The sequence below is a fragment of the Xyrauchen texanus genome, chromosome 43 (genome assembly GCF_025860055.1).
Source record: "Xyrauchen texanus isolate HMW12.3.18 chromosome 43, RBS_HiC_50CHRs, whole genome shotgun sequence".
NCBI classification, from domain to species: domain Eukaryota; kingdom Metazoa; phylum Chordata; class Actinopteri; order Cypriniformes; family Catostomidae; genus Xyrauchen; species Xyrauchen texanus.
Window position 1 is genome coordinate 10,716,370 of NC_068318.1, and position 25,201 is coordinate 10,741,570.

At 43.5% G+C, this 25,201-nt stretch overlaps 1 protein-coding gene across 1 annotated transcript in view; it reads right to left on the reverse strand.

Annotated features, from left to right (window-relative positions):
* LOC127635932 (integrin alpha-1-like) overlaps nucleotides 1-25,201 on the reverse strand; it is an 84,685-nt gene that overhangs the window by 35,717 nt on the left and 23,767 nt on the right. Inside the window, exons 2-6 of the mRNA XM_052116234.1 lie at nucleotides 20,160-20,280; nucleotides 16,147-16,259; nucleotides 8,750-8,841; nucleotides 8,068-8,182; nucleotides 6,324-6,445 (exon numbers count right to left, since the gene is read on the reverse strand). Coding sequence (XP_051972194.1) covers nucleotides 6,324-6,445; nucleotides 8,068-8,182; nucleotides 8,750-8,841; nucleotides 16,147-16,259; nucleotides 20,160-20,280 — 563 coding nt within the window. The remainder of the gene's footprint in view (nucleotides 1-6,323; nucleotides 6,446-8,067; nucleotides 8,183-8,749; nucleotides 8,842-16,146; nucleotides 16,260-20,159; nucleotides 20,281-25,201) is intronic.

Genomic DNA, 25,201 nt, shown 5'->3' on the forward strand with positions numbered 1-25,201 from the left:
TCATAGTCCAGAGGTGAATATCGGCGCTCAAGAGAGACCCCTAGTGTCGCTTCTCTGACACAACGTGGAGAGAGCGACAGAAGGGGAACAAGCAACTTCTTAGCTGTTTAAGGCTTCCCTTTTGCATGCCTGCTTCATGCTGGGTAATTTAGTGTGTTCTGGGAAATGAAGTATTTTTCCATTGTCTGTAAAGTGAAAATTAATTTATTAAATATAATGAATTATGTGTACAGTAAATACAAATTTCAAGAGGGGGCATTTCAAACATTGTTTTTTTTTTTACATAATATCAACTAATGTTTCTGGAAATACCTCATATGCTGTGTGTATTATAACATGTCTATGGGTAATTCATACTGAAAAATAGTTGTTATTTGAATTTCATTCCATTTTCATTCTACTTCCTTAAATTTAAATGTAATTAAAATTCTGCATACAGTTTGGTTCATGTAATTTTCACTTTAGAAGGAGAAAACAATAGGCTAAATGTTTGCTATATAAGCTTAAATTCAATTCAAATTCTCCACACTAATCCGTTTCCTAACATCATCATTTTCCAAAGTATGCAGTAGCATTGTCGAAAGTGTAACGGTTACCCTGTCTTGTCTCACTGTTGCCCTTTGTTTGTGATTTTGTCACTTTTGGTATTCCTTAGTTTTCACTTTTGTCACGCTTGTACCTCCATAGTCTTGTGTTCACTGTTCATTGTTTGCACCTGCCCTTGTTAATTTGCCTTTGGTTTCTATTAATCACCTTGTTATCTTGTTTGAGTTCTGTTCTTTCATTGGCCCCTTTTCCCATGTTTGTGTATTTATACCCCGTGTCTTTGTTCAGTCTTCGTCGATCGTTGTTTGATGTTGTCCTGGCGTGTGCTTCTCTCCCTAGTGCCCTGTTCGTGTCTTCCTTGGTCAGCTTACTCAGTTTATGTTTCTTTTCCCCATCGTGGGTTGTTCATTTTGTGTTTTCTGGTTAAATAAAACTCAAACTGCGTTTGGATCCACATCTCCTCGTCTGCCTCGTTAATCATTCATGACAGAACGATCGACCACCCATGGATCCAGCAGTTCAACGTGCGAACTACCATCTGCTCTGCTTAAAGCAAGAGGACCGCCCTATTGAAGACCACATCCACAACTTCCTGAACCTGGCGAGTGTCTCAGACTTCCCGGACTCAGCCTTGGTGGCCTTCTTTAGGGGCAATCTGAACGCGGCGCTGAGGGAGCGGTTGCCACAGGCAACGCACGGCTGGACGCTCAGCGACTTCCTGGAGGCGACCCTACTGGTTTGCGGCTCACAGCTCACCGTGGGCGTCGTAGAGGAGGACCCTACCCCTCCACCCACTGTGGAGACCCTTCAGCTGTCCGGGGCTCCTCCTGTCACACCTACCCCGGTCTGCAAGCCAGAGCCCACGCCTGCCCCGGTCTGCGAGCCAGAACCCACGCCTGCCCCGGTCTGCAAGCCAGGGCCCACGCCTGTCACAGTGAGCGAGCCAGCGGCCACGCATGTCACAGTGAGCGAGCCAGAAGCCACGCATGTCACAGTGAGCGAGCCAGCAGCCACGCATGTCACAGTGAGCGAGCCAGCGGCCACGTATGTCACAGTGAGCGAGCCAGCGGCCACGTATGTCAGAGTGAGCGAGCCAGCGGCCACGTATGTCACAGTGAGCAAACCAGCGCCTACGGCCTCTACCATCAGCAAGCCTGAGCCCTCGTCAACCACGGCCAGCGAGCCTGAACCCACGTTGACCAGAAACAGCATCCCAGCCTCCCCAGTTGCATCAGCCCGGAGGAAGAGGAGAAAGGGAGTGGTCTCTGCGCTCCAGCCTCCGCCTGACGCAGCCCCATGCCCTAAACCCCCCTTGACTCTGCCCTCAGCGCCCGGCGAACCTAAGCCAGCACATACCACGGTAACCCAGCCAGAGCCAGTAGACTCAGACGTCAGTGAGCCAGTGCCGTTAGCCTCAGACGTCAGTGAGCCAGAGCCGCTAGCCTCAAACGTCAATGAGCCAGTGCCTGTAGCCTCAGATGTCCCTGAGCCAGCGCCTGTAGCCTCGACCGTCCCTGAGCCAGCGCCTGTAGCCTCGACCGTCCCTGAGCCAGCGCCTGTAGCCTCGACCGTCCCTGAGCCAGCGCCTGTAGCCTCGACCGTCCCTGAGCCAACGCCTGTGGCCTCGACCGTCCAAGAGCCAGTGCCTAAAGCCATGACCGTCCAAGAGCCAGAGCCAGTAGCCGTGACCGTCCAAGAGCCAGTGCCTAAAGCCATGACCGTCCAAGAGCCAGTGCTAGTAGCCATGACCGTCCACGAGCCAGTGCCAGTAGCCATGACCGTCCAAGAGCCAGAGCCAGTAGCCAAGACCGTCCAAGAGCCAGTGCCAGTAGCCATGACCGTCCAAGAGCCAGCACCAGAAGCCTCGATCGTCCAAGAGCCTGCACCTCTCGAGTCTTCCAGGGCTCCTCCTCCCGAGCTTTCCAGAGCTCCGCCTTCCAAGTTTCCCGAGCTTTCCAGAGCTCCGCCATCCGAGTTTAACGAGCTTTCCGAAGCTCCGCCCTCCGAGTTTCCCGAGCTTTCCAGAGCTCCGCCATCCGAGTTTCCCGAGCTTTCCAGAGCTCCGCCATCCGAGTTTCCCGAGCTTTCCAGAGCTCCACCTTCCGAGTTACCCGAGCTTTCCAGAGCTCCACCTTCCGAGTTTTCCGAGCTTTCCAGAGCTCCGCCGTCCGAGTTTCCCGAGCTTTCCAGAGCTCCGCCCTCCGAGCTTCCCAGAGCTCCGCCTCTCAAGCCTCTCGGGCCTTCTAGGGCTCCGCCTCTCAAGCCTCTCGAGCCTACCAGGGCTCCGCCCATCAAGCCCCTTGAGCCTTCCAGGGCCCCGCCTCTCAAGCCTCTCGAGCCTTCCAGGGCCCCGCCTCTCAACCCTCTCGAGCCTACCAGGACTCCGCCCCCTCTAGCCCCTCGAGCCTTCCAGGGCTCCGCCCCTCAAGTCTCTCGAGTCTTCCAGGGCTCCGCCCCTCAAGTCTCTCGAGTCTTCCAGGGCTCCGTCTCTCAAGCCTCCCAAGCTTTCCAGAGCTCCGCCCCCTGACCTTCCCAGAGCTCCGCCTCTCAAGCCTTCCAGGGCTCCGCCCCTCAAGCCTCTCGAGCCTGCCAGGGCTCCGCCCCTCAAGCCTCTCGAGCCTGCCAGGGCTCCGCCCCTCAAGCCTCTCGAGCCTGCTAGGGCTCCGCCCCTCAAGCCTCTCGAGCCTGCCAGGGCTCCACCCCTCAAGCCTCTCGAGCCCCCCAGGGCTCCGCCTCTCGAACCTCTCGAGCCTTCCAGGACTCCGCCTCCTGAACCTCTCGAGCCTTCCAGGGCTCCGCCTCTCGAGCCTTCCAGGGCTCCGCCCCCCGAGTCTCCTAAGGCTCCGCCCCCAGAGCCTCTTGAGCCTCCTACGGCTCCGCCCCCAGAGCCTCCTACGGCTCCGCCTCCAGAGCCTCCTATTGCTCCGCCTCTCCATCCACTCAAGCCTTTGACGGCTCCGCCCCCAGAGCCTCTTGAGCCTCCTACGGCTTCGCCTCTCGAGCCACTCAAGCCTTCGACGGCTCCGCCCTCAGAGCCTCCCGAGCCTCCTATGACTCCGCCTCCCGAGACTCCTCCGGCTCCGCCTCTCGATCCACTCAAGCCTTCGACGGCTCCGCCCTCAGAGCCTCCCGAGCCTCCCACGGCTCCGCCTCTCGAGCCACTCAAGCCTTCGACGGCACAGCCCTCCGAGCCTCCCGAACCTCCTACGGCTCCGCTGCTCGAGCCACTCAAGCCTTCGACGGCTCCGCCCTCAGAGCCTCCCGAGCCTCCTATGGCTCCGCCTCCCGAGCCTCCTCCGGCACCGCCTCTCAAGCCACTCAAGCCTTCGACGGCTCCACCCTCAGAGCCTTCTACGTCTCTGCCCCAAGAGACTCCAGAGTCTTCCTGGTCTCCGCTCCCAGAGCCTCCCACGGCGCCGCCTACCCCGGCTCCGCCTCCTGAGCCTCCTTCGGTTCCACCTCCTGAGCCTCCCTCAGCTCTGCCTTCTGGGCCTTCTGAGCCATCACCTCCCTCGGCTCCGCCTCAGAGGTCCTCCTTGGCTCCGCCTCACGCGGCTCCGCCGGCCTCCCCTGTGGCCACTCCACCTCCTAGGCCACCAAAACCGGCCTCTGTCCTGTGGTCATCTCCCAGGTCCCCTGAACCGGCCCTTGGCCCGCGACCACCTCCCAGGCCACCTAAGCCGGCCTCTGTCCTGTGGCCTCCTCCCAGGCCTCCTGACCCGGTCCCTGTCTTGTGGCCTCCTCCCAGGGCTTCTGACCCTGTTCCCGTCCTGTGGCCTCTTCCCAGGTCCCCTGACCCAGTCCCTGTTCTGTGGCTTCTCCCCAGACCTCCTGACCCAGCCCCAGTCCCGTGGCCTCTTCCCAGGCCCCCTGATCCAGTCCCTGTCCTGTGGCCTCCACCCAGGCCTCCTGACCCTGTTCCCGTCCTGAGTCCTCCCTCCTGGCCTCCTGACCCAGTCCCCGTCCAGTGGCCTCCTCCCAGGTTCCCCAAACCTGTCCTTGCCCGGTGGCCAGCTCCCAGACCATCAAAACCTGTCCCTGCCCGGTCGATACCTCCCTGGGCCCCTAACCCTCATCTCCACTTGTGCCCCCGTGGACTGTCTCACCTTCTTTCGTGCCCTCGTGGACTGTCTCATTTCCCCCCCGGACTTCCTGTCTGCCCCTGGCACCTCCCGGACCTGCCTGTCTTGCCCTCTGTGCCCCCCGGACTTCCTGCCTGCCCAGTGTGCCCCCCTGGTCTGCCTGTCTGCCCATGTGCCCACTTGTACTGTCTGTTTGCCCCTGGTGCCCTCATGTTGTCCTTGTGGATTTTTGTCTTTTGTTGTTTGTTGTCAAGGATCGTCTGGTATCCGATCCTTGAGGGGGGGGCTATGTAACGGTTACCCTGTCTTGTCTCACTGTTGCCCTTTGTTTGTGATTTTGTCACTTTTGGTATTCCTTAGTTTTCACTTTTGTCACGCTTGTACCTCCATAGTCTTGTGTTCACTGTTCATTGTTTGCACCTGCCCTTGTTAATTTGCCTTTGGTTTCTATTAATCACCTTGTTATCTTGTTTGAGTTCTGTTCTTTCATTGGCCCCTTTTCCCATGTTTGTGTATTTATACCCCGTGTCTTTGTTCAGTCTTCGTCGATCGTTGTTTGATGTTGTCCTGGCGTGTGCTTCTCTCCCTAGTGCCCTGTTCGTGTCTTCCTTGGTCAGCTTACTCAGTTTATGTTTCTTTTCCCCATCGTGGGTTGTTCATTTTGTGTTTTCTGGTTAAATAAAACTCAAACTGCGTTTGGATCCACATCTCCTCGTCTGCCTCGTTAATCATTCATGACAGAAAGTATCTGTTTTTGAATGGAAAAAAAAGCCATTCAAGGGTGAGAGGCGTAAACGTAAAAAGAAATGTGGGCGTGGCCTCAGGAATTTAATCTGAATTTAAATAATATTCAAAATTCAATTCTGAATGGCTCACAAACCTGGAATTAAACTCACACATGAAGCTCAGGAGACGCTACCAAACATGGCCACTTTTGGATGGCCCACAGAAAACTCGTCTCTTACTCTGTTAAATGTCTCTGTCTGTGCTTAAATGTGATGTAATCCATTTGATTGAACATTTATTTAACCATGGAATATGTAGCCTTCTGGGGCCATATTTTTCAGTACCGTGCCCAAGAAAGCTGTTATTTCCTCAGTATATAACCACCCAATAGCTTCTCCATGGAAACTCTTTGTCGATGCCATTCTTCTTATAATAATGTTGGTATAAGCTGATGACAGTTCTACTTACAGTATGCATGAATAGCAGCAGACAATTTTGACAATACAAATTGCTCTCGGTTTTCAAATAAAAAATTATTGTAACCACATTAGATCCAACAACTGAATATCCTACTTTCAATGTCTTAAAAGTTAAATCAGGACATGTTAAAACTTGTAAATACGATATAGATGGATTTTGTTGAATTTACTTTAAACTCATGTCATTTCAAAGATAAGTTGAGTGTTTTTATTGCACTGCTATGCAGTTGCTAGGATATTGCTAGCATCTTCTGCGGGGTTGCTTACTGGCTAGTTACAAGAGCCCACCCCAAGTCTATGATATTCTGGTCCCTAGATAAGGCTCTTGTCTCTTCTTCAATGAAAGTATACCGTATGTCATTTTTTCTTAATTTTATCAAAAATGATGTGTCTAAAATGAATAACACACCTCTCCTCAACAAGATTTATGATTCTTGTATTAGCTGCACAATCTAAATTCTATACAGTAATACAATCAAGAAAATCTAACCTGGGCTGGTCCAAGTACAATGTTCTTCAGAAATTTGACCAGGAAGTCAGTGATAGGTTCCCAGGGGTAGATGCTGTTGGAGCCGTCCAACACTATTACAATGTCCATATCCTGCTTACACTCTGAAACATAACAAATAAATATATTTTTTTTAATAAAATAAGAAAACATAATGAGCAACTTCATTACAAATATCCTATTGAGAAAAATAAACAAATATCACATTACGTACATGGAAATTCCTGAGAAAGCTGACAGCCAATTGCCACTAGTAGGTTTACATACATAGGAAACATACTGTATATTACACAGCTCAGTAAAAGTCAAATTTGAAGCTTTACACATTTCATGAACTTTACATACAGTATATGTTATGTAATGCATTGACCATGAAATTGAAAGTGAAATTCTATTCTGACATTGGCCTTGCTGTATTTACTGTATTTACTTGCTGTAAAGCTGTCACTAAATGTCTAAAATGACATCTACCAATACAAAAAAGGCAGTCCGTGCCTTAGCTGCCTTTCCATTGCATGGATGCATTTCACACCCTCCTCCATCCCCAGTTCCACTTCTTGTATGGCAGCTTTGCTTTTTGGTTTTCTCTACATCTTTTGTTCTATACTCTAAGACTAAAATTGATTGACAGTTTGGAATCTTCAATGTGTTATTGCACATTTTCTTGAATTACAAACCAATACACAGTATTTAAAGTTCTTTTTTTAAGTGTCTGCTTAATCTATTAGCAATGGAGAATAATCGTCATATTCATACTTTTTTTTTTTTTTTTTTTTTTACAAAATGTTAATATTTCTGCTGGATCTGTGCTGTTACCTTAACATGTACCTTAACGTGTTACCACAGGGTTTTTTATTTTTTTATTTGCTGCACTCACTGCTCTGTCCATGAATCTCACATGAATGTAGGTCCATACAGTGCATGTGAATGGTGGTTAGAACTTTGAAGCTTCAAATAGCACATAGATGTATCACAAAAGGAATCCATACAACTCTAGTGGTTTAATCCATGTCTTCTGAAGTGATATGATGGTGTGGTTGAGAAACATATGAAGGTGTGGGTGGTTGGTACACGTAAAATCTAGGGGGGCAATGCCTAGACTGTCAGCCAACAACTATCGCAAAATAAAACCCTTTATGGTGATACAAGACCACTCAGCTCCATGTCAGAGGCCTGATCCCCCTTGTAGTGAATAAAAACAATAAGCCTCTCGAGTCAGTAACCTGTGGCAAATCTCTGTAACAGAAAGTGTCTTGTTGCCATATATCATAAAAAGCAGCAACATCGGTGTCAATATAATAACAATAATAATCAGACTAAACAGTTCTTCTGAAAAATAAAATAGCTCATCAGCCTAACTGTAGGCTTTTTTCGTTGTCAAGCAACATAGCAACTTTGTGCATTAACATAGAGTTAGAACTATCCGTTTTGTAATTTGCAACAATGACCTGCTGGACATAATACCTTGTGTAAATCATGTTCTATACTGTCTATCTGACTGCTAAATACCTAATGATTGTTGGAACAGTCTTTCCTGGTTATGATACATCATACAATATATGCATGCCTGTGTTTATGATGAGTCAATGGTTCTGTGGTGTGTTGGGAGATGTCAGCTCTCCTAAACATTGTACTAACATGGTCATGCAGGGCAGGGAGGACGACAGGCTGTGGTTTACATGGCTGGAATGTGCTAATGTACACTCACACCACGTGTGTATCATACCTCGTATGTTTGGAGCGATGGAGTTAAGGACTTTGAAGGAGGAACTGACATTGGAGCAGATCCCTGTGATGTACTGCAGCTCTCCACACATGTATCCATACTGAGGACCACAGGCCTATTCAGGGAGAGAGAGAAACATTGGGGAAACAATATGTCAATTCAGCAGAGTTCTGTGCTAAAAACTGTTGCCCTTTCTCTCATAATTTGAGACAAATGAATAGGATCAAACAAGAATCCTCTTGGTTTCTAATAAAATCCTACTGGATAGGCTACACTGAAATTCTGGAAAAAAAAAGTATATATATATATAATGAAAAATTGGAATCTCCGTATATCCAGTAGGATCTTATTTGATTCTTAGTGTTTTGGCTTGTTCCCATTAGAATTGATTCCAAATTCTGATAGAAATTCCCTTAGCATTCCTGCAAAAGCTGAGTCACATATCGCAGACAATTTTGCTCAGTCATAAATATTAGCCATTCAAAAATTCCCTACCAAAGACCAGCATGTCATTACGGCCCTAATTACAAACAAAATCTGGAAAAAAAATTGGTTTCCATAAATCTCTGAATTATTTATGTAAGAATTTAAAAAGTCTACCATATTCAGTGAGTACAGTGGCTATTATAACTGTGTATAACATGCAGATTACTGAGAAAATACATCTGCAAATGTTCCCTACCAGAAATCCGTTGCCATCTGGGTTAACCACAAGCGTTGTTCCCATAGTCATGTTTTCCTTGACTTCATGTATGTCTGGAATTGTTGTGCTTTCTGCAAGGAAAAATATACAAATAAGAAATCACATTGAAAATCGTATGAATAGAAAAAGGAACTTTTCTGGTCCTATATGTGGGGTGTAACTAATTTCCTCTGTAGGCCTCTGTGTGACTCCTGAGGACCCAGAGTTCCAAGAAAATAGAAAAAATGGAAAGATTGAGAGGAGGATTTCCTCTCCTCAGATCTGGAATCAGAATTACATTTACATTTATGCATTTGGCAGACGCTTTTATCCAAAACGACTTACAGTGCACTTATTACAGGGACAATCCCCCCGGAGCAACCTGGAGTTAAGGGCCTTGCTCAAGGGTCAGTGGCATCTTTGTCATGCTGGGGCTTGAGCCCCCGACCTTCTGGTCAGTAACCCTGAGCCTCAACCACTGAGCCACCACTGCCCCACACAGAATTCCTGTTGAATGCATGTCATCTTAATGTAGCTCTTCAGAGTAACGAATGAAGTCATGTAACATTGAGTTATCTGCTGAAGAATTACACAGTATATCTAGATTGAAAAATTTGTGGACAAACTTTATGTTGGCTTGAAAAAGCCTAGTCAGAAAGTTTACAGATGGATGAATGGATGGATGGATGGATGGATGGATGAGTGTGTTTTTCTACTTGGTTTCAAGGGTGAGCTAATTTGATTGCTAGGCAGTTACCAAGGTGCTCCTTGCTAGCCAGAGTGAAACCGAATGATGTTCTGGTGAGTAAATTACCCAACCCAGAAGTCTCAACGATAAACTGATGCAGAGATATGTGTTTTGCTAATCAGTTACTAGGTTAATACCATCTTGTTGTTAGGCAGTTACCAGGGTGATACTTAAAAGGCCCTTTGCTAGCCTGAGTCAAATGAGCCAACCCAGATGTGTCTACCATGTTCTGGTGCAGAGATATTTGTTTTGTTACTTGGTTGCTAGAGTAACCCCATCTGGTTGCTAAGCAGTTACCAGGGTGATACTTAAAAGGCCCTTTGCTAGCCTGAGTCATATGACCCAACCCAGAAGTCTCTACGATGTTCTGGTGCAGAGATACCGATCTTAGCTATTTTTAATGGAAGTCAATGGGGTTTTGGTGGCTAGGGTGAAACAAGCCAACTCTCATGTCTCTATTACATTTTCATACGAAGATATCACTCTCAGCCATTGTGAAGTCAATAGGGCTGGTTGCTAGTGTGCTCTAAATGGTTGCTAGGGCACGGCTAACAAGTGACCAGAGTGATTCTTATTGGCTGCTTACTAACCTGACTCAAAAGAGCCAATCCCTAAGTGTCTACGACATTCTGTTCTGAAGATATCCTTCTGAGCCATTTTGAATGGAAGTCTATAGGGGCGGTTGCTAAGGTGCCGCATATGGTTGCTAGGGCATGGCTACGCCATTTCAGAGATAATACTTAACCATCTGGGGTCTGAGGGTGTTTTGGGCTCTAGATAAGTTTTGACATGCCTTGACATTTGTGCTTTTTTCAGTTACTTAAAAACACATTAATGGCTAAAGTCTGATAACACTGTATTCAGCACAAACTGGGCTACAAATAATATGTGAGCAACATGTGTGTACATGTTTGTATTTTTGATAAAATAATGTTTAAGCATGGTTTTTGAAAAAATAAATAGTTTTAAGTCATTGAAATAAGGCCATATAACACATACTAAACATTTGTCAACAAGACTTTTGATTACTGGATCTTGTAGCCTAGAGTTTTTACTACAAAATGATGTGAAAACCATCCTGATCACTTATTCATACAAAACAATATAGTACTTTAACTTTTGTAAGACACTTTTTGTGTTGAAAGCTCATATGTGAGAAGGTGTGAATGATCATGAATATTGAGGTAATTCACACGAATATTGAGGTAATTCACAAAAATATTGAGGTAATTCACACGAATATTGAGGTAATTCACACCTGAGGACACAAAGACCCTCCCCAGGGCCTATCAATGAGAAATGTGACAGAAAGAGAATGAATGTGAGGAGACTTAATGATCAAAATCTATTTTTAAGTTAAAAGAAGTTACATAAAAGTTACATCTTTAAATAAAGACTTCACTTATTTTTAGACCTACACTACCATTTAAAAGTTTTAGAAGAAGTCTCTTCTGCTCACCAAGACTGCATTTACTTGATCCAAAATACAGTAAAAACATTGTGCGAACTCATTTTACAATTTAAAAGAACAGTTTTCTATTTGAATATATTGTAAAATGCTATTTGTGATCAAAGCTGAATTTTCAACATCATTACTGCAGTCTTCAATGTCACATGATCCTTCAGAAATCATTATAAGATGGTGATTTTCTAATATGGGCATATTTAAAGTGCATTTTACTCATTTACACCTGAACAGATATTTGCAAGCACAAGCATTGATGATAATGAGGCAGCATAAACACTAGTTAAAATATAATCTAAACATTCATATTATATTTATATCATACAGCATACAATTTAAATACCTGTTTTAGCCAAAACAGCATTTAAATGTAACTAAAACTTGCTTATTAGGACATATTTCAAATGTCAATACTCTGAATCCTGTCTGGCAAGTCTGGAAACAGTCCCACTAGTAAAATATGTACATGTTTATATAAAATAGCATGTCAACTAATGAAAACTAAATGACTTACTCGTCCAAAATTGTATCCTCGGCTGGATCAAGTCTCTCTTCAAAATACAAATCGGAGTCCGGAGTCCCGCTCTTCTTCTGAGGAAAATGTTAACTCTTCCTTAATATCCTGGAGTTTACTCGCCTGTGTATCATTACAAACGCGCAGTAAAATGAATTAATTGTTTACATCAAACCTCTGAACACCGTTGGGGGCGTGCACCATTTCCCTTGATCGCCTCAGCACATTAGCGTATGAATGGCGCGCTCTGCTGGTGGGTGGGATCACATTAGAGCTAATGAGCTAAGCCTGTAAAAAATTTACAGTGCTTTGTTTCATACAGATAACATTGCAGGAGAATATTTGTTTTAAATTTGAATTGTTTTAATCTTAAATCTTAAGCTTTCTTTAGACATATGTTTCATGTTTGTGTGATAAATATTCACAGAGTTTCAGTTCATTTTTGTGACGTGTTTCAGAAATATGCTCGTGAACACAGAGACTGCTGAAAGCTCACCCTTTTTATTTTCTTTATTTTACAAATGCACAAGGTTTTGTTATTATTGTGAGTGTACACATATAAAAGTAGACCCTTTATAGTCTCTAATGATGTCTTACACTTATCTGTATGCCCCAAAATGACGGAGTATTTTAAGTTGTTTCAGCTGTAATGACGAAAATATCCAGCAGGACGCGCCGGCGCATCCGTTGACCCCAGAGGGTTAAAGACTGATTGGTAGCCTGAGTGAAATGAGCCTGCCCCCATGTCTCTATGACATTCTGATTGGGAGATCTGATCCCACATGTAAGATTATATATGCAAAAGAATTCCAGCAACATGATTTGAATCTATGAAAAAACCCAGCCTTTCAGTTTGGAATGTGTCAACGTCATCACAGGCCTTCACAAGAACCCCCACACAGTTACACCAGGCTGTTCTGTGTAAAGTTACAAGGACCATCAGATTTGCACAACTCTAAGACATTTCATCTTAATCTAGCCTTGCTAGATAATGCTGAAAATCACTTTGAACTGTGGTAACGTTTGTACCTGACAAACTAATGATTATAGACTGATGGAACTCTTTAAAATGTGTGTAGCGATGTGCAATAACCTATAATTGCTAAATATAATCTTTAATTTTGTATGATTCATCTCATTCTACTAAGAATGGTAACTATAAGGCTTAACTTGATAAAATGCAATGATGTGTAAAGCCAATATGATTTTGTAACCAGGGATTTTCATGTTTTGTTACCCACACGTATAACAGCCATGAAAAAATGTCATGTTTAGTATGTAAGCGTTTGCTGGCATATGCAGAGAAAGCTAATGAAAATGAATATCATGTCTCTTGTACCATTCTCAAGATATAAATGCTCATGATTAAATATGCACTATTTTTGAGCGGGACATTTTTAAGAGTCTGAAACAAAGGACCATAACTCAACTGTCAGAAAAGACAGCCCAGTTGACCATGTGACTCTGAAAAGTCACTTCTGATTGGCACAGGACACCTTTGGGGTCCTCATCTCTAAATTATATATTTAATACCCTACACACAAAATGAAGTGTCTTGTCATAGTAGGAAAAAACTATTATTCCCTGTCAAAAAGCTACACTTCGATGCTGCGCTGATTTTAGCGCTTTGGGAACAGCTTTAGGTGTGACCAGCTGTGAATATGTGTGCAACACGTCAATGAAATTTACTAGAATTTATAGCCTCTGCTGGTGACATCAATTGGATGCACCTGTAGCAGGGCTATAAATAGATGTGTCACAGGTGCATCATCAGATCTTTTGTCTTCAGATCACTCTGTGTGTGTTGTGCTTCTCAAGCTGTCAGAACTTTCTTTCCTCTGTTAGGAGTTAGAATTTGTTAGGCAGTGCACAGAAAACCTTTTCTCCTTTCCAAGAATGAGTGTGAAGCAAAGCAAGCAGTGTGTGTTCCCATGTTTACGCTCTATGGCTGAAACGGACACGCACCAGTTTTGTTTTGTGTGTTTGGGGGAAGAGCATGCTGCTCTTGTGTTGGGGAGGGGTGGGTGCGAGAATTGATCTGGCTGAGGAGCGAGAGACAGGTTCGTCCCTATCGCTCGCTCTCTCCCCAGATCCAGCTGATCCTTCTCGTGAGCCTGAAGAGCGCTTCGGCGCCTTCAGCGTCTGAATCTTGACTCTCAAAATGGTTTTTCTTATGGCAATTACTTCTCTAAAAAGAATCTGGGATCTACAGGCTCTGTCTGTCTTGCCAGCCTGCTTAGATTTTGCACCAGGAATGGCTAAAGCAATTTTGCACCCACATCCTGACTACCTGCCAAAGGTTCCTTTCTGGACTGTACATCCGGTCACTCTCGAAGCCTTCTGCTCCCCCCATTTACAATGCCGGAGCAGGAAAGACATCACAGACTTTGTCCAGTCTGTTTCCTTCAGACTTATGTCCACCGCACTAGCCAGTGGCATAAGTCAGGGCAACTATTAATTTGCCATGGGGGCCGCAACGGGGGGCGGCCACCACCAAGCAGACTGTCGCATTGGTTGAGGGACGATATTGCGCTGGCCTATGAGGCGCGCAGTCGAGCTTCGCCAGTAGGTATCAGGGCTCACTCTACCGGAGGGGTCGCCTCTTCTAAAGCCTTAGCTAGAGGTGTTCCTCTGCAGCATGTTTGTGATGCGGCAGGCTGGTCCTCTCTGCACACATTCATAAGATTTTATAGTTTGGATGTTCATGCCTTATGCCCTCGAGTCAGTCATGTCTGAGACCTCTCGCGCTCTTGTGAGCACATCTACACAACCGAAAGGGGTCCGGACATCAGCAGTGCGGCGGCGTGGGTATTCTCATTCCCAAACCGCTAAAATCAGCGCAGCATCAAAGTGTAGCTTTTTTGACAGGGAACGTCTTTGGTTACTTAACTGTAACCCCTGATCCCTGATAAAAGCGGAATGAGATGCTGCGCTTCATTGCTGCACTGGGATGCCCCAGGACTGCTCTTCAGACAAAATACCTGACGATGTACCTGTGATGCATCCATTTATAGCCCTGCTACAGGTGCATCCAATTGATGTCACCAGCAGAGTCTATAAATTCTAGTCAATTTAATTGACGTGTTGCACACATATTCACAGCTGGTCACACCTAAAGCTGTTCCCAAAGCGCTAAAATCAGCGCAGCATCTAGTTCCGCTTTTATCAGGGAACGGGTTACAGTTAAGTAACCTGAGACATTTTCATGGGCGAGACCCTTGCAATAGTATGCCTATGGGTCTCACCTTACAATTCTCCCCCGGCACTCCTCCTAGCCATAGTTACAAAAGTGTTCTCCGATCTAGAAATTCCTATCGGCCAAGAGAAAACCACCGGTTCATTCACTTCCACTGAGTTTCTAGGTATCCAACTCAATACAGCAACATTTCTCACCTCTCTTCCCAAAGGAAAGATCAATAGGATTATTTCTGTCACCTCAAACATCCTATCTAACCCACGTTGCACCAAGTGTGATCTCCTCCCTCCTCGGCCATTTAAACTTTGCCATGCATGCCATCCCCCAAGGTTGCCGTTCATCTCACACCTCCTCTATCAAGCTTCTTCCGTCCACTACTTAAATGGCATTGTAATCCTAGATCAAGCATGACAGGCAGACTTACAACTATTGTTAATTTTTATCAGCCATTGGAACGGCCTTTCTTCTTTCTATGATGATTTAATCTTCTCCCCCGACAATGTTCAATTGTACAGCGATGCAGCTCCATCTGAAAAGTTATTGCATATTTGTTTGCCTGCTGAAAAGATCACTGTTCTGCCTTTGTAATCTTTGATAGAAGATTCTGACGGGCCGCTACTTGGTTGAGGTATGTAGTTAGTTGGTTTGTTTGCAGTAGAATCAATAATTAACAGTTTAATATGACACAAAACTACTTTATCCAAAATGTGTGTGTACTGTGCATATTTACGCTCATTAGAGGATTGTGAGTCAAGTCTCACATGTGGAATTCGAATGATGCGCAGAGCTGCCGCCTATGTAGTGTGTTCCAAATCGCTCTTTATGAGGCATCATTTCAGTAATGATGCTGTCATAGAAGACAGCTCACTAGGTTTTGGAACAGACCCTACGACTCACATCTATGACATTTCAAAATGCTATTGGTTTTTAAAAATGTTACACCCTCACTTCAGAAATATGTCCAGACTGGAGAGAAAACGGCGCTAATCCAGCTTTCTCATGGGGTGTTTAAGAAATGCACCGAATCAGCTCTGGGGGTGAATGTCTGTGTGCCATTTCCTCTCCCTGGAGGTGATATTTTGAAAATTGGAGAACCGGGAAAGAAGATTTTAGTCAAAACCTGCAAACCAGGATGATTTCTTAGACCCTGTTTTGCACATTTAGTAAAAGACAGTGCCAAATTGTTGTGCTGGTGCATGGTGTCCTCCTTATCTGGCATCCACTAGTAGCCTTACAAAGCTATACAGCAATGTTTGAGACTGTCAAAATGCCAATTCAGGAAGTATGACACAATTTCAAGACTATTGAGCTAATGTTGTCTTGTATATCACAGACACAGAGTAAAAAAAGACATAGACAGTCAACAATCAGTAAATACTGTGAAAATAGACCAAGGGCTCCCAGAAATTCACAAAAATATCAAGCAAAACACACACACACATACTAAAAAATTTACCGGAAGCCCATCTCTCACCAGACAAAAGGAATTTTTCACATCCAGTGTTTTTGTTTTGTCCCACAGGGCACCTGTAGACATCTCCTGTCCGTTTGGCTGGCTGTCCCATCAAAGGAGAACCAATCAGAACCCTTGGGAGAAAAAAGCAGAAGGCAAGTAGAGGTTGGTGTAATTTATATTTATGATTTAAGATGTACATTTAGGCCTGAAACATACTTTGCGCTTGCATGCAAAGGCAGACGTGAATTCTTGGCCAGTGCATTTGAAGTGCGCAGTGCCGTTAAACATATTTATGTGCGTTGTTGTTTTACCACAGTAAATTACAACCCTCAGTACTCAAGGGGGAAACAGTTACTTTCAAATGTCTGTGCCATTTAACCATGTATGCTGTTATTCAGGTAGCTAGCTATAAACATGTTGACTTTAACTTGTTTATCAAAACTGTTGCTCCACATGACAGCAGTTGACCTAAAAGTGAAAACTGTCTGTTGAAGAACTTATTTGCATATACAGTATGTGTTCCTGTAGCTCGTAATTTTTGTGTTCACATATTTGCATTATACACTGCCTGGGAACCCACAACCTTGCCATTGTTTGTGCCATGCTTATGTAGTTCAGCTACAGGAACACCATTTCCCCTTCTGTCACTCACTCGAAGTTGTGTCGATGTAGTGACAATAGGGGATGCTCTTGGGAGCCCCAAACACCTCCAATCTTTGAGAAAGGGCCAATGAGAATTGGCGATGGGAATTTGCTCCTCCTAGGCCACGCCTCTTCCCCTGATGGGATCTCACCATGATCGTCCTGAACCTTTGGAGAGCCCCATTTAATCCGCTAGAGTCAGTCGAGCTGAAAGCCCTCTCCCTAAAATGGCCCTCCTGATTGCGCTCACCTCCATCAAGAGGGTTGGGAACCTGCAAACGTTTTCTCTCAGCGACACTTGCCTGGAATTCGTTCCAGAATATTCTCACGTAATCCTGAGACCCTGACCGGGCTATGCGCCCAAGGTTCCCATGACCCCTTTAGGGTTCAGGTTGTGAGCCTGCAAGCTATGCGGCCCAGGAGGAGGCAGACCCAGCCTTATCGTTGCTGTGTCCGGTGAGTACTTTGCACACCTATTTTGATTGAATGCAGAGCTCAGATGCTCTGAGCAGCTCTTTATCTGCTTTGTCGGACAGCGGAAAGGGAACGCTGTCTCCAAACAGAGGCTTGCCGACTGGATCATGAACGCCATCATGCTGGCATACCAGGCAGTGCCCATGCCTTTGGGAATATCAACACTCTATGAGGAGTCTGGCATCCTTGTGGGCACTGGCCGGTGGCAGCTCTCTAGCAGACATCTGCAGGGCAGCTGGCTGGGCAACATCCAATACCTTCGAGATGTTTTGGTCTTTGGGTTGAGCCAGTTTCGTCTCGTGCATTTTCAGGTATGAACAGGTAATACTCAGGTATACTGCTTGCATACAGCACCAATGCCCTTTGTGAAGGCAAAGACATGCGCTTGAGTCCCATGTGAATTCACAAACCCGTGAACCCTGGATGCCTTCCTCCCTAGCCCCGTGGCTCCCAAATTCGGCGGAGGAGTTCGCAGCCAGACCCACTACGGGTATTAATTATTTTACCTCCCCTTCAGGCAGGGTGTGGTCTCCAGAAGTGAGTGACAGAAGGAAAGGAGGTTACAAAAGTAAAGAGACATTTCCCGGACTATGAAAAAACTTGTAAATTGTGAGAAAGTTTTGCACCAAGCCAAAGTTCAGTTGATTGATTCACCAGTTTTCCAGTGAGAAAGAAAACCATAACATAAATATAAACTTATTTTCAATATAACAGAAAAATGGAACATGTGAAATACAATGGGGAGCAATGTTCTTTTTTATCACAAAAAAAGAGAACATCGACAGATATATGGTGGGTTTTAGCCTTGAATTGCTCTGTAATTAATATGCTTTATGGTGAGATACTGTTTGTGTTCTTTCGCTCCCAAGGTTATGTATGTTTTACTTTCTGCGCTACATCTGAGTGCACTTAGCTGAGCAGTGAACATCTGCCATGTACAGTTTTTAAATTGTGATTTTTGACCACAGTACTATAAATAGACATCCTTCTGTAAGCATGTAAACAACAAAAATGAGCCTTGATGCAGTAGTGGAAAAACCAGGAGCCCAAGCAATCTTTCCTCTAAACGTAGGCACCAGTCACCTCCAAGTCAATAAACTATATATTTTAGCCCTGACTTGGCCGGAATAGGTCACCCAAATCATTCAGTAGATATTCAGTAGATTTTCCAGAAGGTTGTAATCAATAGGTAATTAGTACCCATGAGTCTTAAAATATAAAGAAAAGCCAATTTAAAGGAATAATTCACCCAAACAAGCAAAGTCAGTCAGAATTTATTTATCCTTATGTCGTTCTAAATTTGGACGTTTTTCTTTCTTTTGCAGAATTTTGCTGAGTGCTCTAATCCGATAAAAATGATTGGGGGCTTTTGAGCTTAAATTAACCATGAAAGTATCATAAAAGTACTGTAGTCCATATAATGTTTTATATTCAATGTCTTTGAATATAAAAAAAAATACAATTATTTAAAAAAACAAAGCCAAACAATCTTCCACTAATGGCTCTTACATCTTATTTGCGGTCGCATACATTCATATATGGCACATAAATTCAAGAATCAATTATGTTTTATGTCACTAATGCCATATGAACCAACAGCCCCAGTCCCCATTCATGGAAAAGATTCCAACAATCTGCCTAATATCCAACCTAGTCTAATAGAATGAATGTTACTAAAACTACATTTTGGCTAACTGACTTTAACGTGCCGCTGTCTATGTTTCCCTGCAATTTTCTGGTGAATTTAACACTCAAAGCACTAAAACAATTGTGCGTTTTAACCATTTTCACAAAAATCATGGCAACAAGAGTTTATGTATTGTGTTTGATTGACTTTATAAACAATTATTTTTCGAAATATTACTCACCTACTGCTATGTTTTGATATCATACACATTTACTCATTGAAAAATGACACATTGTAATGCTTGTATTACAGACTGACCTTACACACTTATTACAGTGTGAATCCTCTGCAATAGTTAACCCGATAGAGCTTTGGACTTTGGACTCGGAAGACCGAGGCTCATGCCCAGCCAAACACTACAAGCACGTAAGCTGACACATAAGGTGAGAGTGTCATAGTAGCGACACAAAATTAAGCGGTTGCTTCAGAAAATTTGCTTTTCATTTTGCTTTTTGTTTTTGGACACTATCAGGTTTAAGTGTTGGTTTAGGGTAAGCATGCCTGTTTTGTTCACCTCTCATTTGATCACTATTGGTTAGGTTTAGGTTATAGTTTTATGTTAGGGAGGTACGCTTTACATATTAAAACCTCCATCTAATAATATTTTGTAATAAAAAAAACATATTTCCACGCCATTTCACTCGCTTTTAGCGTGAAATCATGATGGATGAATGATTTGATTTTACAACAGAAAAGTTTGAATGAAAACACTGTGAACCTTGATAAAAATAATCTATCATTTTCTATTAAATGTATCAAAATCAAGTCTGTCAAATCTTCAAACTACCCTGAAAGGTTCATTGGCAAGGTTTACAACTCAATAAGGGCCACCTGTGAGAGGTTTATATGAAGCTATCTTAAGGTATTTCTCTGGAGGTAAGAGGTTAACCAAACAAGCACTGCTAAAATGTGCCTCCTGATCAATTTAAAGAGGGGCCACAGATGTCTGATTTCACTAAGGATTTACAGAGGGGCGCTTATAGATAATGTAGGGAATAATTCCCCTTTGTCTATATGCTTAATAGAGAAAGCAGACCTGAGTGTGTTAGCTTGATTTCTTCATTAGAATAAAAGCAAAGACCATTTCAATTCTGTGTACCATTACTGAGCTAGGTATTCTTTGACTGGAAAGATGGAACTGGCGGTTTGGGGTGCACTGATATAATACAGATGGTCAGTGCAATCTGGCATTATTATAAATTTACCATTTTAATTATTTTAAATTTACCATTTTCCCTCACTGTTCTCAAATTGTTGGACGGTGTATCCGAACATGTCCTCCACTGGTCCACTGAATGACATCCTGTTCTTCTCGTCCACATTGTAACATGATAAACATGGCAGCAGCACTGTAACAAAAAGAGACATTTGATTTTATTGACGTCATATATACCACTTATGATATTTTTATGGTGCATTTTGTTTTTTTGGAGCTCGACCCTCAACACAAGAACATAGGGACAAAGTAGTGTATAAAATATAACTTTTTGCATCTTGTGCAAAAGACCACAGATAGGTTTTTTCTTATTTTAGGATCAGATTAAGGTGTATAAAAATCTTAATTTGATGATGAAATAAATACCATAAATATTGCAGAAACAAGATGGATCAAATGTACATGATGAAACAACTAAATTTTTTAATTTTCTGACAATAACATGAGTGAAAACTTACAAGGGTGCCAGGGCAATGGCCAGGGCATTGCTATGCTGTTGATAAGGTTTTCTGAGTGATTGTTAGTGCTTTTGTGGGTGGCTTGGTGTTTGCTACGAAGGATGTTTTGTGTGCTTAGTAGCTAGCTGCTTACTTGTTTAGAGCCTACCCCCTGGTATCTATGCACTTAAAAAAATACTTTCACCTTCATTAAGTTAACTGAATTCTACCTTGTCTAGATTACTCCAAAAATGCATGTAACAAAGTGAACTTAATTTAACTTAACTCCATTTATGGACATACATTTTTTTGCTAGGTTATCTGAAACTGGGCAGGGGATTTCTAGTTTCCAGCTTGCTTTACATGGGACTCGATAGGGAGAGAAATTGTTAAAAATAAGAGTTATGTTTTTGTGCAAGATGAATATATAAAGGGGGATACTTGTCAGTGTTTCATGTTTTATTATACTGAGATCTAGAAGAGTTTCTGTTATGTTTGAATTTTGAGGGTTACCATTTTGATTAATATTGGAGCTTGAGCTTATGATGAGGACAGACATGTGACACATGATTTAGTTTGTTTACTTTGTTTAGCATTTGCTGTCCTAAACATAGCATAGTTGTTAAGCTACACTCAGTAATGAGTGTACTTCCCACCAGCATGTATTTAGTATGCTTACATACTAAAGAAATACAAATATTATTTTATTATGAGTTATTATGACATGTCTAATTTTGTAAGGTTGCCTCTACACAAATAATTTGTGATGCGATTACATCATAATCTTTAGTAAAAAAAATTTTTTTTTAAACACAAGTAATCACTGTCCACAATTGAATCAAGTTCAGCCAAAGAGTTTTAGTATTTTGAGCAGGATATACTGGTCCCTTGATATACAGTATGTTAGGTTCCTCCTTCAATGTAAGTCTATGGGATTTTCGGCCATTTCTTGTCAGAATGGTTATAAGTCACAGAATGGTCACAATTTAAGGTTTTCATCGTGCCCGTAAACATACCATGGGAACTAGATACAGGCAAATTTATAGAAAATGTGATAGTGCCTTTGCAAGCACCCCTAATTTTTCAGTTACTTAGTCTTTAAAAAACATTATATTTAGAATGGAATTGTGCATACAAAAATATAAAATACAATCTTTATTATTTATTTGAATTTTGTTTCGAGAAAAAATAAAAAGCTTTCAATGGAAGAGAGAGAGAGAGAGAGAGAGAGAGAGAGAGAGGAGAGGGAGCGAGAGAGAGAGGAAATCCTAAAAATGGTCCCAGTTGTGAAGTACATGACCAGTTGTGTGGGAATCAATCATTTGTTTTCGACGAGGAGCAATACATGCAAAGTAGGCAGAGGAATTTAGCCAAGCAATATGGAGCAGCCTTCATGAACTCTTGGACAATGTCCTCTTCATGAAGAGCACCAGCATCTGTCCTTTAGTACTGTATATAATAGCAGAACTAAATATAGTGTTTATATGTTCCATTGGGCCAAGGCCACAGAGAGCCTTTTCACATGTTGTGTGCAATGGAATTCCAGTCATGATTTATTCAATTCTTTTGGAAGGGATTTGGAAAGGAATTGTGAAGATTAACAAATCACTGTGGTATTGAAGAGATTTCTGGATATGTGTGAAAACACCGAGTCAGTGAGACAGTAAGCCAGTTGTACTCCATATTGTCTGTTTTTGATAACAGTCATGTTCTGAGCTAATGAATGTAGAATAATATGCAGGACTGGCTAAGGAGTCGACTTTTGCAGTAAAAGCCACAGAGAGAGGTATGTGTGTCCTGCTAATGCCATGTCTCAGCAGGAAACAGAGGAGGCAGTGTATGTCTATGGGCACGCCTAATACGAATGTCCATATTAAATCAACAGCAACTATACTTTCCAGCCAAGCTTCCAAACACTGTTTCTACTGTGTCTTGCTTTTGAGGAGGGTGTTCATGATGGGTGACCTTTTGACAGACCAAAGCCTATTTATACACTGACAGACATGACATAGCCAATGTATTTTATAAAAGCAAGAAGCAAAAACAGGAAGAGAAAGAAGAATGCTAAAATGAAAGCATATTCATTAGAGATGTGCCAACCTGTGGAACTTTCTTGGCCTGAGGGACTGCTGTTTTGTGTAGGGATGGAAGTGCAAGTTAGATCAATCGAAAACATTTCCTCTGCAATCTAGACATACTCAAGGTATTTTGCAAAAGCAAGGAACAGAAGAAGGAAGATGAAGAAGAACATAATGAAGAAGCTAAAGATGAAGATGTAGATGAACAAGACCACAAAGTAAATGCAGAAGAAGACAAAGAAGACCACAACGAAGAAGCTGAAGAATGCAAAGAAGACCACAATGAAGAAGAAGCTGAAGACTAAGAAGAGACTGAAGAAGAAGCTAAAGACAAAGAAGACCACGGTGAAGACAAAGCTGAAGATGAACAAGAAGGCCAGGACAAAGAAGTCCAAGAACACAATGAAGACACTTAAGAAGCTGAAGAAGACCACGATGAAGAAGAAAAAGAACCTGAAGAAGACAGACAAGAAACTAAAGATGAACAAGAAGAAATCGATAAAAATAAGACAAAGAAGACCACAATAAAGAAGAAGCTAAAGATGATTAAGAAGACCACAATATAGAACCACTGGACTCAAGATGGCGCATAGTATGGCTGCTGTGTTGCGAGCTCCAACACAACACTGCAGTTTTTTGTTTGTTTTGTTTACAGTTTTTTGTTTTTTTGTCTTTGATGTCGTCTGCCTTATTGTATATGACAGACAAACGCTTTTGGACATTGGTTCTGCAATCACACACCGAAAACCAGACTTCAAATTCCTCAATGCCGACCCGCTGTTTACAAACACTCCAGCGGAGCCCTTTGTCTTGCTATAGAGGTTGGTTCACTCTCTGTCTCTGTTGCGCATGTACCCCGATCCTTCCGACGGGTGAACATGGCATTACGGGCCATGTCATCAGAGCGTGCATGAACCAACTGGCTGGTGTTTTTATGGATATTTTCAACCTGTCCCTCTCCATGACTGTAGTCCCCACATGCTTCAAAACGTTCACCATTGTGCCTGTACCAAAGCAATCAAAAATATCTTGTTTAAATGACTGGCGTACTGTTGCTCTAAACCCCCCCCCCAACCCCATTATCAGCAAAAGCTTTGAGAGGCTAATCAGATATTACATCTGCTCTCTGCCGCCCACCTAACTTGACCCATTGCAGTTCGCCTACCGCAACAACCACTCCACTGATGATGCCATTGCATCTACAATACACACTGCTCTCCCCACCTGGAAAAAAGGAACACATATGTGAGAATGATGTTTGTAGACTACAGCTCAGCATTCAACACCATAGTGCCTTCCCAGCTTGATGTGAAACTCCAGGCTCTGGGCTTAAACAGCTGCTGTGCAGCTGGATCCTAGACTTCCTGTCAGGCAGATGTCAGGTGGTTAGAATGGGCAGCAACATCTCCTCATCACTGACTCTCAAAACTGGAGCCCCACAGGGCTGTGTTCTCAGCCCACTCCATGTTCTCAGCCCACATGACTGTGTGGCAACACATAGCTCCAATGCCATCATTAAGTTTGCTGCTGATACGACGGTGGTAGGTCTGATCACTGACAATGATGAAACAGCCTACAGAGAGGAGGTGCACACTCTGACACACTGGTGTCAGGAGCACAACCTCTCCCTCAATGTCAGTAAGACCAAGGAGCTTGTAGTGGACTTTAGGAGGAAATACAGAGAACACAGCCACATCACCATTAATGATGCACCGGTGGAGAGAGTCAGCAGCTTCAAGTTCCTCGGTGTCCACACCACTGAGGAACTCACATTTTCCGTCCACACTGAGGCCGTTCTGAAGAAGGGTCACCAGCGCCTCTTCTTACTGAGACGGCTGAGGAAGTTTGGAATGAACCACCATATCCTCATACGGTCCTACACCAGCACTGTTGAGAGCATCCTGATTGGCTGCATCACCGCCTGGTATGGCAATAGCACCGCCCACAAATGCAAAGCCCTGCAAAGGGTGGGGCGAACTGCCAGACACATCATCGGAGGTGAGCTTCCCCCCCTCCAGGACATAGAGTATATACCAGGCGGTGTGTGAAAAAAGCTCGGAGGATCATCAGAGACTCCAGCCACCCAAGCCATGTGCTGCTCTCACTGCTACCATCAGGCAAGCTGTATCGCAGCATCAGGACCCGCACCAGCCGACTACAAGACAGCTTCTTACCCCAAGCAATTAGACTTTTGAACACTTGATCTCTCACGATCAATATACATCAGCACTGCCCTTTATTAATCTTATTATGTCACACTGGACAATCACAATACAACTACTGTATATATATTTTTAATATACTTTTTATTTTTAATCTATGTGCATTCTATATTGTGTGTATTGTTTACTGTACATTGTATATTATTATTATTGTGTAGTGTAATTATGTGTACATTTGATATGACTGCTATGTTGCTCGGAACTGTACACAAGACTTTCACCACTGTTGCACGTGTGACAATAAAGTGATTTGATTTGAGAACCTGAAGACAAAGCAGACCATAATGAAGAAGATGATGAACAAGAGGACCACGATG